General features: G+C 50.8%; 7 protein-coding genes across 7 annotated transcripts; 5 read left to right on the top strand and 2 right to left on the bottom strand.

Annotated features, from left to right (window-relative positions):
* Positions 1-414: 414 nt before the first annotated feature.
* On the top strand, positions 415-787 carry PpBr36_02817 (uncharacterized protein; the record flags this gene model as incomplete). Its single annotated transcript, XM_029889994.1, has 2 exons — positions 415-476; positions 562-787. The coding sequence occupies 2 exons, from the start codon at positions 415-417 to the stop codon at positions 785-787; spliced, it is 288 nt and encodes a 95-aa protein (XP_029753818.1).
* A 289-nt stretch (positions 788-1,076) lies between these two features.
* PpBr36_02816 (uncharacterized protein) lies at positions 1,077-3,413 on the top strand (the record flags this gene model as incomplete). Its single annotated transcript, XM_029889993.1, has 1 exon — positions 1,077-3,413. One exon carries the CDS (start codon positions 1,077-1,079, stop codon positions 3,411-3,413), a length of 2,337 nt encoding a protein of 778 aa, XP_029753819.1.
* Positions 3,414-3,805: 392 nt separating this feature from the next.
* PpBr36_02815 (uncharacterized protein) lies at positions 3,806-5,109 on the bottom strand (the record flags this gene model as incomplete). The annotated part of the gene is made up of 2 exons (XM_029889992.1): positions 3,806-4,816; positions 4,909-5,109. The coding sequence occupies 2 exons, from the start codon at positions 5,107-5,109 to the stop codon at positions 3,806-3,808; spliced, it is 1,212 nt and encodes a 403-aa protein (XP_029753820.1).
* A 2,088-nt stretch (positions 5,110-7,197) lies between these two features.
* PpBr36_02814 (uncharacterized protein) lies at positions 7,198-8,081 on the bottom strand (the record flags this gene model as incomplete). Its single annotated transcript, XM_029889991.1, has 2 exons — positions 7,198-7,719; positions 8,064-8,081. 2 exons carry the CDS (start codon positions 8,079-8,081, stop codon positions 7,198-7,200), a joined length of 540 nt encoding a protein of 179 aa, XP_029753821.1.
* Positions 8,082-8,393: 312 nt separating this feature from the next.
* PpBr36_02813 (uncharacterized protein) lies at positions 8,394-10,529 on the top strand (the record flags this gene model as incomplete). The annotated part of the gene is made up of 1 exon (XM_029889990.1): positions 8,394-10,529. The coding sequence occupies one exon, from the start codon at positions 8,394-8,396 to the stop codon at positions 10,527-10,529; it is 2,136 nt and encodes a 711-aa protein (XP_029753814.1).
* Positions 10,530-11,566: 1,037 nt separating this feature from the next.
* Positions 11,567-13,491, top strand: PpBr36_02812 (uncharacterized protein; the record flags this gene model as incomplete). Its single annotated transcript, XM_029889989.1, has 7 exons — positions 11,567-11,890; positions 12,017-12,171; positions 12,271-12,572; positions 12,650-12,859; positions 12,926-13,022; positions 13,108-13,187; positions 13,277-13,491. 7 exons carry the CDS (start codon positions 11,567-11,569, stop codon positions 13,489-13,491), a joined length of 1,383 nt encoding a protein of 460 aa, XP_029753815.1.
* Positions 13,492-15,186: 1,695 nt separating this feature from the next.
* PpBr36_02811 (uncharacterized protein) lies at positions 15,187-17,265 on the top strand (the record flags this gene model as incomplete). Its single annotated transcript, XM_029889988.1, has 8 exons — positions 15,187-15,495; positions 15,609-15,644; positions 15,774-15,867; positions 16,127-16,258; positions 16,337-16,359; positions 16,430-16,467; positions 16,539-17,114; positions 17,235-17,265. The coding sequence occupies 8 exons, from the start codon at positions 15,187-15,189 to the stop codon at positions 17,263-17,265; spliced, it is 1,239 nt and encodes a 412-aa protein (XP_029753816.1).
* Positions 17,266-17,293: the final 28 nt, after the last annotated feature.

Below are 17,293 nucleotides of genomic sequence, written 5' to 3'. Positions count from 1 at the left end.
GAGGAGCGGCTATATGAGTCTGACTGATTGAGCGGGAGCGTATAATATACTATTATAATGCTATATTCATCAAGCGTGATTTGTTCCCAATCCATTGCCATGTGATGAACATGACGAGTGTTGTAGACGAGAAGTTGGAAAGAATCACGCCAGCCCTTGGCTGCAAAGCTTATCCTGGAATAGTTTTCTCGCCATATTCTGACACAGGTTGCAAGAGCCCGACTTGGCCAAGTGACGACCTTCCCGAACCGTATAGCTCTCGGCCTTGGTCAAATAGATGCTGGGGCTAATGATTTTGGGAAAATCCCAAAAGCGGTTAAAAAAAAAAAAAAAAAAAAAAGGTTCTTTTAATTTGTTTGCCACTTCCCTCTCTATCTCTGCTTCCTCCCCCCCTGACATCGGAATTGGATTCGCATGCATAGTACCACACACAAAGCAATTTTGATAATTGCCCTGCAGGCTGTAGTACTACTACTGTAAGCGATCTCCAAAACCCCAATTACGACCTTCCGAATTGAGCACTAGAGCTGGTTGATATGAACAGTCGGCCCAGGTCCACAGCGTTGGGAATTGCCTGCTTGGCCAATCGGCTCACAAATGGTTGGATGCGCCAAGACAAACCCCAAATTGCAATCACCAACCCGCACGTTTCTTTCGGCTGGGCAAAGAGGAGAAGAGGAAGCTGCTCTGGGTGACCGCCCCGCAGTACGCAAACCCAATGTCCGGTTGTGCAGGAATTGGAGCAGCCAAGGCTTTTTATTGCTGGCTGTATGACGCGAGGCAGTAGAAGAAAAGAGAGAGAGGCCCGACTGTGCCGCCAAGCCGTGCGTCCCTTGAGCCGAAATACTTAAGATGGCACTCTCATCCGCATCCGTATTCTCAACATCCCGAGTGCCTGCCACCTCCCGCGCTCGCTCTGCCCGGTGTCGTCGCCTGCTCAGTCTTTCTGACCTCAGTCGAAGGGCCAACATCAAGGGTCTGTCTGGTCTCTGATTTTTTTTCTTTTTTTTCTTTTTCGGAGCACCCCCCCTGGACGAACGGAGAAACAACCACGACGCCACGCAGATCAAACCAACATGTTCGGTTCTGTGTTGCTCGTGGCCGCTTTGGCCTTCTCGGCCTCGGCCATTGACCCTCCACGCCAGCCCCGGCAGCCCCTTGGCAACGGCAACAAGCTTCTCACCTTCAACGACACGGTTCTGTCTCCCAAATTCGGCGCAAGCTCAAGATCCGTACAGTGGATTGCCACCGGTGAGGATGGCCAATACATCACCAACACTGATGCCGGCTTGGTCTTCGAGAGCATCGCCACCGGCAGCAGCGAGACCTTTGTTGCCGCGGACAAGTTCCCGCCCAACACCTACGACTACTCGGTCAGCTCCGACCTGACCAAGGTTCTCTTTGCGGCCGACTACGTCAAGCAGTACCGTCACTCGTACTTTGCAAACTACTTCGTCCTCGATGTCGCCTCGGGTGAGCTCTCTCCTGTCGTCCCGGACCAGGCTGGTGACATTCAGTATGCCGAGATTGCTCCTGCAGGCAACGCTATCGCCTTCGTTCGCGGAAACAACCTCTTCCTCAACAAGAATGGGACCATTACTCAGATCACCACTGACGGTGGCCCCGACAAGTTCCATGGAGTCCCTGACTGGGTCTACGAGGAGGAGATCTACGGCGACCGCAAGACCCTTTGGTTCTCACCCGACGGCGAGTACGTTGCCTATCTGAGCTTCGATGAGACTGGAGTCGAGACCTTTACCATCCCTTACTACATGGATGGCCAGAAGTTCGCCCCTGTCTACCCCAAGGAGCTGGAGCTGCGTTACCCCAAAGTCGGCACCAAGAACCCCACTGTCGAGTTTACCCTCCTGACGGTTGCCGATGGCACAACCAAGAGCATCCCCGTTGACGCTTTCCCCGCCGATGACCTCATCATCGGCGAGGTTGTCTGGCTGACCAGCAAGCACGCCAGCGTCATGTACCGCGCCTACAACCGCGTTCAAGATCTGGAGAAGCTCGTGGTAGTCAACGTCCCCTCGGGCGAGTCCTCGGTCATCCGTGAGCGCGACGGTACCGATGGATGGCTGGAGCCGATGCACGCTGTGCAATACGTCGGCGGCCTTCGTGGCTCCTGCAACCAGACGTACTATGTCGATCTGTCTGACGAGTCCGGCTGGATGCACCTCTACCTGTACCCCGTCAAGGGTGGCGAGCCCAAGGCTCTGACCTCCGGCGAATACGAGGTCACTGCCGTTCTCAAAATCGACACGGCCCGCCAGCTCATCTACTACCAGTCTACGGAGCGCCACAGCACTGAGCGCCACATCTACTCGGTTTCGTACGCCACTGGCGAGAAAAAGGCTCTGGTCGACGACTCGGTTGCAGCCTACTGGACCGCATCTTTCTCGTCCAACGCGACCTACTACATCCTGACCTACCAGGGCCCCGACGTCCCCTACCAGGAGCTCTACTCGGTCAACTCAACCGAACCTCTGCGTGTCATCACCAGCAACAAGGCCCTTTGGGACCGCATCCAGGAGTATCACCTGCCCAACATCACCTACTTCGAGCTTGAGCACCCATCCGGCTTCACCCTGAACGTGATGCAGCGTCTCCCGGCCAACTTTGATGCCACCAAGAAGTACCCGACCCTGTTCATCCCTTACGGTGGCCCGAACGCCCAAGAGGTCCACAAGCGCTTCGCGTCCCTCAACGGCTGGAAGCCCTACATCGCCTCGGACCCTGAGCTCGAGTACATCACGTACACGGTCGACAACCGCGGCACGGGCTACAAGGGACGCAAGTTCCGATCGACCGTGACTGCGCAGCTGGGCAAGCTCGAGGCCGAGGACCAGACGTGGGCCGCGGAGCAGATCGCCGAACGTTTCTCGTTTGTCGACCGCGAGCACATTGGTATCATGGGCTGGTCGTACGGTGGATACCTGTCCGCCAAGGTGGTCGAGCTCGACTCGGGCGTCTTCAGCCTGGGCATCATCGGCGCCCCCGTCACCGACTGGCGCTTCTACGACACCATGTACACGGAGCGCTACATGAAGACGGCCCAGGGCAACCAGGCCGGCTACAACACGACGGCCGTCCGCAACAGTGCTGGCTTCAAGAACATCGCCGGCGCTTCGTACATCATCCACGGCACCGGCGACGACAACGTCCACTACCAGAACTCGGCCGCCATGATCGACCTCCTGGTCGGCGAGCGCGTCCCGCCCCAGAAGCTGCACTGGCAGGCGCACACCGACAGCGACCACAGCCTCGTCTACAACGGCGCCGGTCTTTTCAGGGACAAGACCATCGTCGGTGCGCTCTTTACCGAGAAGCAGCGCGAGGGCCAAGGATTGGCCCACCAGTGGAGCCGCAAGAGGTCTACTGAGAAGGCCAAGTTCCACTTCTCTTGAGTTATGATCGTGACGAGTTGATTGGACTGGTAGCTTTATATAATAATCCTTGTTACCTGGTATAGCATTTCTGTATCATAACAGCCATAAAATTTATTCCTTAACTCTAGTAACCGCATGTGCAACCTCGAGACTGTTCATGTAAAAGGAAATGCATTCCATGTTGACTGGGTTGAATGACCCTAGCCCACAGATACGAACTATCAGAATTACTAATTATCATGACTTTGGTATCGTGTTTTCCCAACTCCAGCGCAAAAACTCCTCGATATGAATGCTAATATACTCAAAAGGCTGCAATCTTCCTGTCAAAGGCGCCCACTATCCCCGGCATCATTAATGAGTCATACCTCTGGTCCTCTTCTCCGCAGTATAGTCCAAGGGGCACTGAATTAAACCATTTGGTCACCACCATAACCTCCTACAGGCCTCCTAGGCTGTGTGAAGCCGTTGTTGGCTGGCACACCGTTAGCGTGGCCACCAACGCTGGAGTCGGCACCGTCATGAGGGCCCAATCCATTATGGTGTCCCATGCCTTCATGGTTACCAACATGACCGGCGCCCATGCCGGTAGCATGCTTCCCGTGGTGACCGTGACCAAGGCCGTCTCCGCCCCAGCCGGCCTTGCGAGTGGCGACGGCGTGGAGAAGCTCGGCATTCATGTAGCTGTCGTAGTTGAAGGGGGCCGTCCGGTTCAGCGGGATGTGGTTGAAACGCCAGTTCCAGATGGCAGCAAAGGTCATGCGGTATGAGCTGAAAGCCATGGTAATGCCAATAGCGGCACCGGCAAAAATATCGTACCAGTTGTGATACTCGTCGATGGTCAGGGCGCCGCCAATCAGGACGGCGGCCAGGATCGGGGAGTAGGTCAGAGCGAGCTTCCAGAGCGAAGGGTGGTAGTTGCTGAAGACCTTGAGCTTTGCGTTAAGGTAGAGGTAGAGGTAGCCAAAGCCAGCAAATGCTGCCGTCGTGTGGCCCGAAGGGAAGGACTCGAGTGCGTCGTTGATGAGCTTCTTGTCGCCTCGGCAGATATCGGGGCGAAAGTAGAGCCTCTGGAACCCCTCGCCGTTGCCGTTACCCATCTTGGCTGGGTCCGGATCGCAAACGTCGAGGAAGTGAGGGCGGAGACCACCGATGAGCCACTTCACCCAGACCTGGAAGAGCGCGGCAGTAATGAGAGAATAGAGAATGCCGATGACGGCGTTGTTGAAGTCCCAGAAGGAGCGCACACGAATCTGCATGAGGGCCATGATGACGATTGGGACGATGGAGGCCAGGAATGCAGCCAGCCAAATGGGGACCACCTCATCGCGGAGAGGATAGGCGAACTGAGGATAGACTACCTGACCGTTGGAGAAGGTTACAGCAAACGAGCGGGCAGGTCGAGGCTCGGCAAAGTAGATCTATAATTATTGGTAAACCATTTGTCAGCTGTGGTCAGGAACACACCGTCGATACAATACTCGAATAGATATAGATGAGTTGGCCAACATACGCCTAGACCCAGTGCTCCCATGATGACCATCGTGGCAATGTCTAGCCAGGTGTGCTTGACCCACTGCCCGAAACTGGGCCGCTTAGACATGGAGTAGGGCTCGGCCGGAGAACGCTTATGGTGACGACCGTGATGGCCAGCCTCGGTAGAAGGGATAGAGCCCTCCTCCTTAGCGGCATGGCGCTTTCCAAACAGAGGCATGTTGATGATTCGATGCGATGCTGACTAGCGGGTGAGGATGTCGACCAAATAAAATAAATATATATATATATATATATATATATATATATATATATATATATATATATATAAAACCAAGGCCCCCAGTAAAAGGTAAAAGGCTACAAATACCTTACGCCAACAACAGGAAGTATGTCTGCTTTTTGACCAAGTCTAGACTAGTAGACCAATGCCCGTTCAAGATGGAAGGGTCAGCGTGGAACAAGCAATGAAGGTAGGACGGGCGCAAACTGTGTCTTATAGAAAGAGGATCAGGCACCTCTCATCGATCACATTGCTCTTGGTAGGCTCGGTTCATGTTCGTCAGTTTGCTGTGCTACAGCGTGGTATCCGCTTGTCATCCAATCTCTAAGGTAGGTGTTGCCTGCCGCTTTGGTGAGGTTGAACGTGCGGTGATGTTGCCTTACTGGGGGAAGTCACGAAATGAGCTTGTACTGACGTCACCACTCAGAGTTCGAGCTGGGTTCTCAAAGCAAAACCCTTTGCATGATTGGGTCCATCTGTGATGGCTAGTCCCCCGTGGGGACCGTGGGATAGAACGACAGGAGACTTGCAGCGGTTCTGGGCTCCGCACGGCAACGAATTGCCGGCAATGACCTATTACATGATGGCCGTTCATGATGGGTGGGATGAACGACAGTTTGTCTTATTTGTCGCATTCAAATTCTAAATGATATGGGATCTGACAGAAGGCGAAGATCCTCTGGGGGGTTTTTTTTTTCTCTTTGCATGACAATCAATCGACGGCCAAGGTAGGGAATAAAGCGGAAGTACCGCTCCCTCTGCGTCAAGTGGCTAGACGTTTTGGCGATCTGGAATTGGCTTCCGGGACGGCAAAGCTTGGCAGGTCAACGTTTTATCGTCATAATCCAATCTCGTGCAACATACCCCAGCAATTCTAGGCCTCCCTCCTTTAAATGACATAGCGCATTCGGTAATTAAATGCGTGACATTAGATGATATTTTGGCCGCGAGCAAGTTGACAATTGCCTCCGAGCTGTAGTAAAAAATCAAGATAGATGGTTGATAAGCTAGGCAGATGATGTCAAGTTGGTGTTTTTTTTTTTTTTTTTCTTTTTTTTTTAAATTGAATTTGGGCTACTATATGCTTGAGCAGATTTGCAAATAAGCATCAAGGAAAATTGCTTGTTTCCCCAATGGTTCAAAGGAAGCTTAGCAATCTTAGCTGGTTCTTGCTTGGTCTTTGGTGCAATGCACGACTGAACCACTGAATGACTGACGCTTGGCTAAACTTCCATTGACAACCATTTGACAAAACCCTCCAACAACCAGACACGTCAGAGGATGTGGGAGCCAATTTATAGATGTTAGAAAAGCCCGGCAATTTCGGCGCCCCTCGTGAAGTGCAAGGTGACGAAACTATAAGGCCAGATCTCGAAGTCGCTCGAGCACCTCTTCCTCATCGCCCATTAAGCTACGACGAGAACTGTCAAGTAGATGACGCAGTTTGGCGCTCTCCCACTTGCATTCGCAGTTTGACCAAAATACGCGTTTAATAGCCACCGTATGCATATAAGAGACGTATGAATAGCAGGGTAGTATCTCGGTCGCTGTTAAAGATCCGGCTGTTGGCAAGACTGAAGAAGAGCGATTATCTGGAGACTCGGTCCCCACATCCCTATTTCGAGATGATAGGGCCGGTGCAGATTTGGGAGCTTTGCCAGTAAGACGTATTACATAGAGGTCTGCTCCTGCGACCTTGGGCAACTTTATCCAGGCTCCCTGGCCTGGGATTGACTTCTACGTCTCATCATACCAGGTAAGGCCGTGTTTGCCAGCTGTACCCGTGACGCTCTTTCCCCAAACAATTGGACTTTGTGTGTCCACACTTGTGAGTCTTGGCATCAGTAGGATTGAATTTTGGAGCAGACTTACTACCGTTACTTTTACAACCCGCTTCTTACAACGAACTAATGATTCTGCGTCGAGTGGTCTTTGGGGGCGCCTCTGCTCAATGGGGCATCCTGACTGGGAGCCGGACGATGCAGATATCCATATCTAAGCTCACGCTGAACTGTGCCCTGAAATTTATAATTCTTGTGCTGCAATTTGTTGTTGCGGCGGCTGAACGCCGGAACCTGCTGCTGCTGGTGCTGGACCTGCCCTTTCTGCTGCTCTGGCTACTGATACGTATTTATATACTGGTACCACCAAGCCGGCTTCGCACTTACACGTTCCAAAACGCCACTCGGCGGCCAGAACGGCGTCGATGCGCTTCTGCTTTAGTCGGGAATTTGGCATACGCTCGCCGGCCTCGGCGATGGCGCGGTTGACGTCTTTGGTCCGCTTCAAATAGTTACCCGGTAGCTTGAAGCGCCTTTTGCTAGTGAATGATATGGGAATCGAACTGCGCTTGAAAACAATCGCAAGACGCTTTCTCTCCAGAAAAGTGATGTTGGGGTGAGTCTGGCAGGAATTGATGTGGGCGCCGTCGTAGCCCGGGCGAAAGTTGTTGAAACCCTTGCCGATGACACTGCCGCCCTTAATGACGATGCTGCCGTGGCGATAGCGAAGGGTTGATAGCACGGCCTGCTCGAGGCAGATTTTAAACTAAGCATCGGATTTCATGGTGGGCTTGAAATGGATATTCTTTCTTGCTTTGATGGTCTTGTTATTTTATATGTGACTGGACTTGGATTGAGCGGGGTACTAATGATAGGCACGTTGCTGTACTGTAAGGATCTCAAATTGTACTTGTTTGGTGACTCAGGTGCACGCGGTTTGGGCCAATACCAGTTAATGCGCCAGTGGAAGGAAGTACAGGTGGGGGCGTTCACTGAGAGATGTAGGGACAGGGCAAGAACAAACGAATGTGTGGACTGCCTTTTTTCGCGACACAGAACAGCCCAAATATGTCTCGCGAATTTGGTATCAACGGGACATTGTACTTGTACGCCTCTTGCGGCCGACATCCGGGATCACAGTCTAATTCGTCGACGCACCGGATAAAGACACGAATTATAAAATGCCACGGCAGCCTTGGCCACTGGTCAGATTTCTTTCCCCCCTTGACCCCAAGCTCAGTCATCGAGGTATACCGATGAGTTGTTACATCAAAGCGGGGTCTCCCTGCAGGCCAACAACCTTCACTGCCTTTATGCAGAAGACAGCCTTGACGATATGAGGCTTGATCGCTGAGAAATCGAGGGAACTGAGCCTTTTTATCGATATCTGCCAGTTGAACTCTGCACAAAGCTTTCACCATTGCAATCGCCGTGTCAGAGATGGAGGAACACGAAGACAACTTGGAAGGATTTGTTGTTCCTCATGGATATGTGGATTCATTGCTGCTACAGCAGTTCGAAATAGCAAGGGCGAGTGGTCTCACCGTTGCTGCCGCCAACATTGATGAGGCCAACATGGGCAGGATTCTGGATCAAGCTCAGATCTCTGCTTGGGCAAGATTGAAAGCCGAGCAATACAAAAAGTCGGATGATTCTGGAACCAGAGCCCAGAACCAATATAAGCCCCTGGCAAACCCGTACGAGATTCGAGTTCTGGAGCTAGAGCCGGGCTCCCTCAAAGACCAACTCAAGTGCAAGCTCCATCATTGTACAATCGAGTTTGAACACAAGGGCAAGCTCTATTCGCAGTTCGCCCTGTCGACCGATGATCTGACCAGACCTATATGGTATACCGCATTGAGCTACAGATGGGGTGACCCGCACCCCGTCAGACATATTACCGTGGATGGGTATGAAATGGAAATCACCGTTCCTCTTTTTGAGGCTTTGAATCATTTTCGGAAACCAAATCACTCCGTCGTGATGTGGATCGACCAGATTTGCATAAACCAGAGTGACAATGACGAAAAGAGCCGTCAGATTCCACTAATGGGCCGAGTCTACCAACACGCCATTAATACTTTGATATGGCTGGGAATTTCAGACTCAATGACTGGCCAGGTTTTCAGTCTGCTAAACCATGCTGCGACGGAGCTGATACTTGATTTTTCTCAAATTCGGATCCCCGGTGGCCTGCAGCAAAGGGGCTTTCCTCCCGCGGAAGAACAAGTCTGGGACGATCTTTGGGACCTTCTAGATAGGCCTTGGTTCTCCAGGCTGTGGATCATCCAGGAAGTGGCACTTTCCAGGAACGCTTGGGTGGTGTGTGGGGATCATTTCATGTCTTGGTCTATGCTCGAGACAGCATGTTCAAACCTGAGAGCTGCAGGAGTTTCGCAGTGGTTACAAGAGAAGGTTTCCAAAGGAGAATCCACAGATCATTGCCAAAGAGTCGTGAAGCTAGGCACGTTTGGCAAAGAAGACATCATGTCCCTCTTGAACAGGGCACGCGAAAGCAACTGCTGGGACCAACGCGACAAGATCTATGGGCTTCTTGGCATCAGCAGAGCTTCGTGGGTGAGAGTCGACTATAATAGGGCTTACACGGTCGGGAGGCTATATCGCGACGTCGCTGCAGAAGCACTGCAGAGACACGAGCTTGTTCTTGCCTCTGCTCTGGAATCTGTTGACCATGACTATAAACAGACATTGAGGCTGGTGAAAGATTGCGAGCATTTCGAAAGAGGAACTTTACCCTCATGGGTCGCCGACTGGACCCAACCTAGACAAACCGCATCTTTATCGGATCGGACGGGCGTTTATGGAAACCCGGCAGCTATTGGGAGCAACCTTGTTCTTCAAAGACAAATATTCATCCATGAAGATGAGCTTCATGTCAAGGGAAGAATCTTTGATACTGTGGCGGAAATGACTGAGGTACTGCACAAGCCAGACATAAGTTTCGACAACCCCCGGACATCGAACAAAGAGGTCCTAGTCAGGTGCGCTGAGATAGCGGCAAAAGGCACGTCGTATCCAGCGAGTACCTCCGTGGGTGTGTTCGAGGCGTTCTGGCGAACGCTTGTTGTGGACAAGGATGCAGATAACCGGAAGCGCGCGCCATCTTCCTTTGAAGAGATTTTCAGTCTCCTCCTAGATGAGTCCACCGGCCAACAACCATCACTACCGGGACAGACGTACTCAAAAAGGCAGCGCCAACCCCGGGGCAAGGGCCGGCTGGAGCTTTCCAGTCTGTCAAGCAGACGACCCGGGGCTACCTTTCAGGAGATCAGGGCAGCCCTCCGGCGAGCTCTCAGGAACCGGCGTTTCGCCGTCACGAAGCAGGGCTACTTTGGGCTAGTGCCACACTGGACGCAGCCGGGGGACAATGTATGCATGCTCAACGGGTGTGACGTGCCTTATATCATTCGTCGGGCAGAACATCAGGGTGGTGGCCAGAGCATGGCAGATTCATACCGCTTTAGCTTCTTGGGGGAATGCTATATCCACGGCATGATGAACGATGAAATTCTGGCCATGGAAGAATTGGAGTTGCGGGAGCTGGTCTTTGTCTGATACGGCAGAGAGTAGTTGGTTACGGACCAAGATCAAGACAGGGCACACTGTATTCTAGCAGGTTCTATGTTTGGGGGTTTGAAATTTTGTTCAACACAGGATGGCGACAACGTTTCCAAAAGAAAGCAATTTTAAGCAGATAATTCTGGCAAGGCCAACCGACAAACTGGATATCAAGTCATTCATGCGGGAGCGAATGTGGAAACGGGCCCAAATTTGGAGAACCGAAAATACCACATCTCCACCGCTAAGTACCACACCTATTACCACCTCGATTGGTTATGCGAGGATCGTCACGCGGCACGATTCAGCTTACCCATGTTACTATGGCATCTTGTTCCAAATCGGACAACGACCTATATTACCATACCAAGGACGCAATGTCGAGATGCCCAGACCGCATCAATAAACAATTTCAAATTTGTCTTGGCTCGATAAGGAGAAGGTGGGTGAAGGGACCAATTAGCAGTGGCGTTCCAGAAGTGGACATGTACCAGATGTGGACAACCTAAAGTCGTTGTTTAATCTTTTATAACAGTTTAAGTAATAATTCAATAAAGGCCAAATATTGTACGTATACAAAACCAAGAATTGGCTATTTAATGGTATAGGCGTTGTACTGATAGGACGTGTATTATATGATGCATTAAATTTTGAGATAGATGCTTATTTTTATTTGTTAAAATTCGAACAAAAGTAATATTAATCTTTTTCTGTTATTATATTTCATGAAATGGTTTAGAACAAACGTATTACAACCTGTTTCATATGGCTGTGGGTTCTTGATAATAATGTATTAATTTTTTTTTTTAAAAAAAAAATAAAAGACTAGAACTGCATATAATTTGGTAGTAAACCATGACATTTAAGTATGAAATAAATTCTATATTTTGTATAAAATATTAGACCACAACTTTAGGGTGTCCACTTCTGGCACCTGTCCACTTCCGGACCACCCACTGTAGAGTTCATGCGATCGAGCAAACGGCCGATCAATGACCCAGGGTGGCTTGCACATTTTTTGGGTCGCTGAGCAAATGGACCCCGTGCCGTCTCCAAACGAAATGCTGCGGCGACCTGCAGACGATGGGCCTCCTCAAAAGGCCAGTCCTCCCCCGAGGCAGGGCCAGGAGGAGGCACCGGGCGACTTTGCTGACTTGGACCCTACCACCGGCCTCCTCGCCAAGATCGTCATGTATTCAGCACCTGTCATCGTCGCGGCTGCCGCCGCTGTCTTGCTGGGCCAGTCCGGCAGCAGCGTGCATGCTCAGAACCTGCCACCCAACAGCCAGATTATCAACCAAAAGGAGTTCAATGCCTTGCCGTCTGTCCCTCCTGTGACGGTGTTCAATGCCACCGGGGTGAGTCGACCGTCTCTCTGGTTCAGCTGCGATCCGATCACATGAATGCCTCTTCCCAAACTAATTTTCGGTATTTGGGGATTGCTGACTCTCACACTGACATCCTTCGTCTGGTCCTGATCACAGATGTTCATCCCGCCTGGTCAGACCGCAGAGTCTATGCTAGCCAAACCTTTCCATGTTTATGACAATGAGTTTATCAACCTGCTGGGTACCAATCCCACATTGACTCTTTTGGGAGAGACCGAGTCCGATCCTCTATTCCACGAGGCTGTCGTCTGGTAGGTCACGTACTTTTTAGCATAGTTGACCGTGGATTCTATCCCACGGTGTCCTCCGTGGGGCTGCAGAGTGCTGAACTAATCTTTGAGCATCAACAGGCACCCTCCCACGGATGAGGTTTTCTTTGTTCAGAATGCAGGCGCTAAAGCTGCCGGTACGGGAATCAGCAAGTCGGCCATCATCCAAAAGATTTCCCTGTCAGAGGCAGACCTCGTGTCCAACTTGACCAATGCCGTGGGCATGGTCAAGATCTCCACTGTCGATAGCAACCCGCAAATCATCAACCCGAATGGAGCCACCAACTACCGTGGACAGTTTGTGTTTTGCGGCGAGGGTCAGGGTGCCGACATCACCTCGACTCTGTACCTGATGAACCCCAAGGCCCCGTACAACACTACTGGTGAGTTCATTTCCATGAAGAGAAAAGCAAAGCAAGACTTGTACATGGCAATTGTAGCTGACCAGCTGGGATTCTAGTTCTCGTCAACAACTTCTTTGGTCGTCAATTCAACTCGCTCAATGACGCTGCCGTTCACCCCAACAACAAGGACCTATACTTTACCGATGTGCTATACGGCTACTACCAAGACTTCCGCCCTGCTCCTGGAATGCGCAACCAGGTCTACCGCTATAACGACGTGACCGGTGCTCTCACCGTTGTCGCGGACGGTTTCGATAGTCCCAACGGTAGGATGATAACATAACTTGCCGTTGACTCCTGGCCAGAAGAAAGATACTAATAGTAATCTAAAGGAGTGACGTTTTCTCCCGATGGAAGGTTCGCCTACGTCACCGACAGTGGGATCAACCATGGATTCTTTGGCTACAACTTTTCGGCCCCCGCTTCCATGTAAGTTTGCCGGCATTTGAGTTCTTGATCTTGATCTTTATTTTTTCTGTGTGGAAGACAGTAGGCTAAGAAGATACTCTTTCAGTTACCGGTTTGACGTCAAGGAGGATGGCACGTGGGAGAACCGCAAGACTTTTGCCTATGTCAACAGTGGAGTTCCCGATGGTAAGCAAGCCAAAGAGTGCAATCCGCAAAAGGCTACGAAGAAATTTGAAAGCACCAGCAACTGATCAACGTGTACTCGAAATTTACAGGTGTTCACTGTGACGCCCAAGGTTATGTATACGCCGGATGCGGTGATGGCATCAACGTCTGGAACCCCTCTGGAAAGCTCATTGGCAAGATCCACATCGGTGGCGGGGCTGCAAACTTCGCCTTTGCTGGCAAGAGGCTTGTCATCATGGGCGAGACAAAGCTGTGGTACGCCACGATGGGCGTCCTAGGAGCCACTGTAACGACTGAGATGTGATAGAAGCTCGGCCGATTGCACATTGGACGCTAGAGAGGGGTATTACACTTCCGATGGCCTCCGTCTACATCTAATTATGGATCTCGCAACTTGACTTTTCGGCGTTTGGGATATGGCTAAAAAAAAAAAAAAAAAAAAATTGGCTCTGATCAGAGGGGAGAAAAGGTACGTAGATATGAATGAGACGGGAGTGACAAGTCATTAGGGCGACGAAAGTCTTTGTTTCTTAATCAACCGGTTGGCGCCTTGATAATTGCGCCTTGAAAATTTAATTTTAACAATAGCCCAGCCTAGTAAACCCAACACTCGCCCTCATATTTTTCCTAGTCTAGTCCACTTCGTATGACGCTGTGAGCCCCAACAAAGCCCCAAAAAGTTCGTCCAATCTACAAGCGCCCTCCCCCGCGTCCACGATAACGTTACTCGGCGCAGTATGTAAATGCATTCGTCCATCTTAGTTCCAGCCTAGTCTATTATGATAGTCTAGCAGGAGTATCGTCCCACCAGAGCCAGAAATGTTTATGCACATCTGACCAAGTTCGGAGCGAGCCCCGGTAGGAGCTCCTTCCCCACCCCCCCACCCACTCTCTCTTTATTTGCCGATCTACCTACCCATCATGGACCCCACACGTCACTGACTCGTTCGCTTACCGAAAGTAGTAGTATAGACCCAGGCAAAAAAAGACGATAGATCTTGCGCCAGCTGTGCTTTGCCAATGCCGGCTGGGGCAGCAGCTTGGCCCTGCATGTCCACATTGCCCCGACTCCCCGCCAATCATCATTAAAGTTCTTTTACCTGGAAGCACTTTCACCGCTAACGAGTAGTGTTGTGCGCTCCTTATTTTTTTTTCCCCTTCTTCTCTTGACTCTTCATGTCGCTCTCTCATTTCCAGCCTTTTTGCACTTGTTCGAGCTGGGCTTTATATAGTTCACCAACAGATAAACTGTTCGATATAAAGTTTAAAGCTCTATCTCTACCAAATATGAGTATTAACAAATTTTATGGTTAATTGTAGTCGTAAATATAAATATATAAAAGAATAAAAGTATAAAAAAAAAGTACCGTTATAATAGGTTACAGGGAATGTGTCAAGGATGCAGTTCTTTCAAGTTCTGACATTTTTGCTTGAAAATTTTAATATATACTTAATTTATTAGATTTTTATTTGATTTGCAAGTAACGACTCTGCGACTCTTGGTATGATTCTGGGATCCTTGCGTTATTTTTGGACAGGTGCTGTACCTCTGCCCACAAGCAAGTGCATACGATAGGATACGACTAGACTAGTCCATAAGTAATACTCTTGAACTTCGGAAATACCGCCTTGTTGTGTGTGGATGAAGTAGAAGGAGCCAACGAGGGGCCCCCTTGCCCTTTTTTTGGCAGGCATTCATATACATATGGGGTGGGCCACTGGAGTCGGGCACTTATTTATGCCACAAAAAAAAAAAAAAAAAGGAGACGATAGACGATCCCCCCCTTGCCCCCCCTCTCGCGGAACCCTTTTTCTTTTTACTGCCGATGAGCCCACGGGAACGTTTTGCTTTTTGAATCTTGTAGCGACAACGTTCTTTTAGCGTGCCATAAACGCGCAATAGGTCAGCACGAACTCATTTAGGACAACTTTGGTCAAACCAAAAACCATCCCCTGAATCCTGCTACCCTTTTTTCTATTTTTTTTTTTTTTTAATACCATGACTTCCAAAGAGACAACGGCCAGTCAGCCGCAGCCGCAAGAAAAGGCTGCGGGGACTCCCGGCCCCGCATCAGACCCCACGGCGGCGTCGGCGGCGCCGTCATCGTCGGTCCCTGTGCCTGAGCAAACCAGCGCTAGCGGGCAAGCCAGGGATGTCCCGGCTCCTCAGCAAGCAACCGCGTCCGCGTCAGGACAGACTGGCACGGTCGGTGGTGCAGGATCCAGCAGTGTTGCAGCCCCGGAGCCAGCAGCACCCCTCGCGGCCGCGGACGACAATGCAGACCCAGGAGATGTGCTGGAAGCTGATGTGAGCAGGCCCATGGAATTTCTGTTTTCCCCGGTGGAGGAACAAGGCCGATGCGCCGAGAAATGATGCAGTGTCGGACCGAGGTTTTTGCTGACTTGGTTGCTTACTTGCAGGATGTTGTGCGCGATGATGATTCGGCCCTCGACGTGGTGAGTACTGAGCTTGCACAGAAACAAGAGATAGCTTCAGCTTTGTAGTTGTGTTTTTTTTTTTTTTTTCTTTCTTTTTTTTCTCACATGTTTGAGCCAGCGACATGCTGACATAAAATCAAATCCAAGGCTTCCTTTGGTGGAGAGAGCGCTTCTCTGGCATCGAGCATCTTGAAATACCGCGTTGAAAACGGGCGAACATATCATGCGTACAAAGCAGGGTGTGAGTGTCCTATTGGATCCTTTTGGATGGTGGTTGCTGACATTTGTCCCTGATCCAGCATACGTCTTGCCAAACGATGATGCAAGTGTTCCGAATTCATCTTTTCGGCTGTGACTCGCATCTGCTGACAAACAAATAACTGTTGTTCTTGCAGGCAGAAAATGAACGTCTGGGTAGGTGTTCTCCTATTCTCTCTGCTACAATCATCTGTAAACGCACAAGAGAGCATGTGGACTGACAACCACGGCGTTGACTGCAGACCTGCAGCATTTCCTTTGTTTCCTGACTCTGGATGATCAATTGTATATCTGCCCAGCGGGCAGGGACGGTAAACAGATTGGCAGGGTGCTAGATGCTGGTTGTGGAACTGGATGTTGGGCTTTGGACTTTGGTGAGTGTGAACAGATCCTCTCAAGGGGCACAGTAAATCAACTGTCTTGAAGCTGACAGAGGAACCCAATTGTTGCAGCCGACGAGCATCCGGAATCCGAGGTATGGTTTGCAGATAATGGTCTCGTTGTTCCACGACGTATAACTAGCTCTTGGACTAACAGCAAGACAGGTTATTGGCGTTGACCTGAGCCCGATCCAACCGTCCTTGTAAGTTATCTTGGATTTGGGTTGATACCAGCTGATCCCTCTGGGATTCGCGGTCCAGACAGAAGCTAAAGTGGGGGCCTTGCCGAAAGCGTACCGCCGAACGTGACGTTTTACGTCGACGATATCGAGGCCGAGTGGACCTTCAGCCAGCCCTTCGACTTCATCTACATGCGCATGCTGTCGGCCTCTATCGCCGACTGGCCCAAGCTGATCGATCAGGTCTATAACAACCTTTCACCTGGCGGCTGGGTTGAGTTCCTGGACCCCATCTACCCTGTAGACTGCGACGACGGAACGCTTCCCAAGGATGGGGCGTTGTACAAGTGGTCACTCCTCCTCAACGAGGCGGCGACAAAGCTCGGAAGTTCGCTCGACTCGGGTCTCACGTACAAGCAGATGCTCTTGGATAGGGGCTTCAGCAACGTACGCCAGGTCACGTACAAGTGGCCTATCAGCGACTGGGCGGCAGACGCCAAGCATAAGAAGATTGGGCTCTACACTCACGAGAACATCATGCAGGGGCTTCAGGCTCTCAGCTTGGCTCTTTACACGAGGGCGCTCCACTGGACTCCTGAGGAGCTCGAGGTGTTCCTGGTCGACGTGAGGAGGGATCTGAAGAACCGAAACATCCATGCATACTGGAGAATGTAAGTTGCGAGTCCTTTCTCTCTCTCTCTCTCTCTCTCTCTCTCTGAAATCCTGTCACCAGAATCCTGATTTGACCTGGTCTGGGGATTTGGGATGAGATACTGACATGTACTCTGCAGAGTTGTTACATATGGCCAGAGGCCAGAGTAATGTTTTTGACTCGGAGCAAAACGGCATT

This window comes from Pyricularia pennisetigena, chromosome 3 (genome assembly GCF_004337985.1).
Source record: "Pyricularia pennisetigena strain Br36 chromosome 3, whole genome shotgun sequence".
NCBI classification, from domain to species: Eukaryota; Fungi; Ascomycota; class Sordariomycetes; order Magnaporthales; family Pyriculariaceae; genus Pyricularia; species Pyricularia pennisetigena.
Note: the sequence above shows the minus strand (reverse complement) of the source record. Positions and strands in the feature narration are given on the sequence as shown.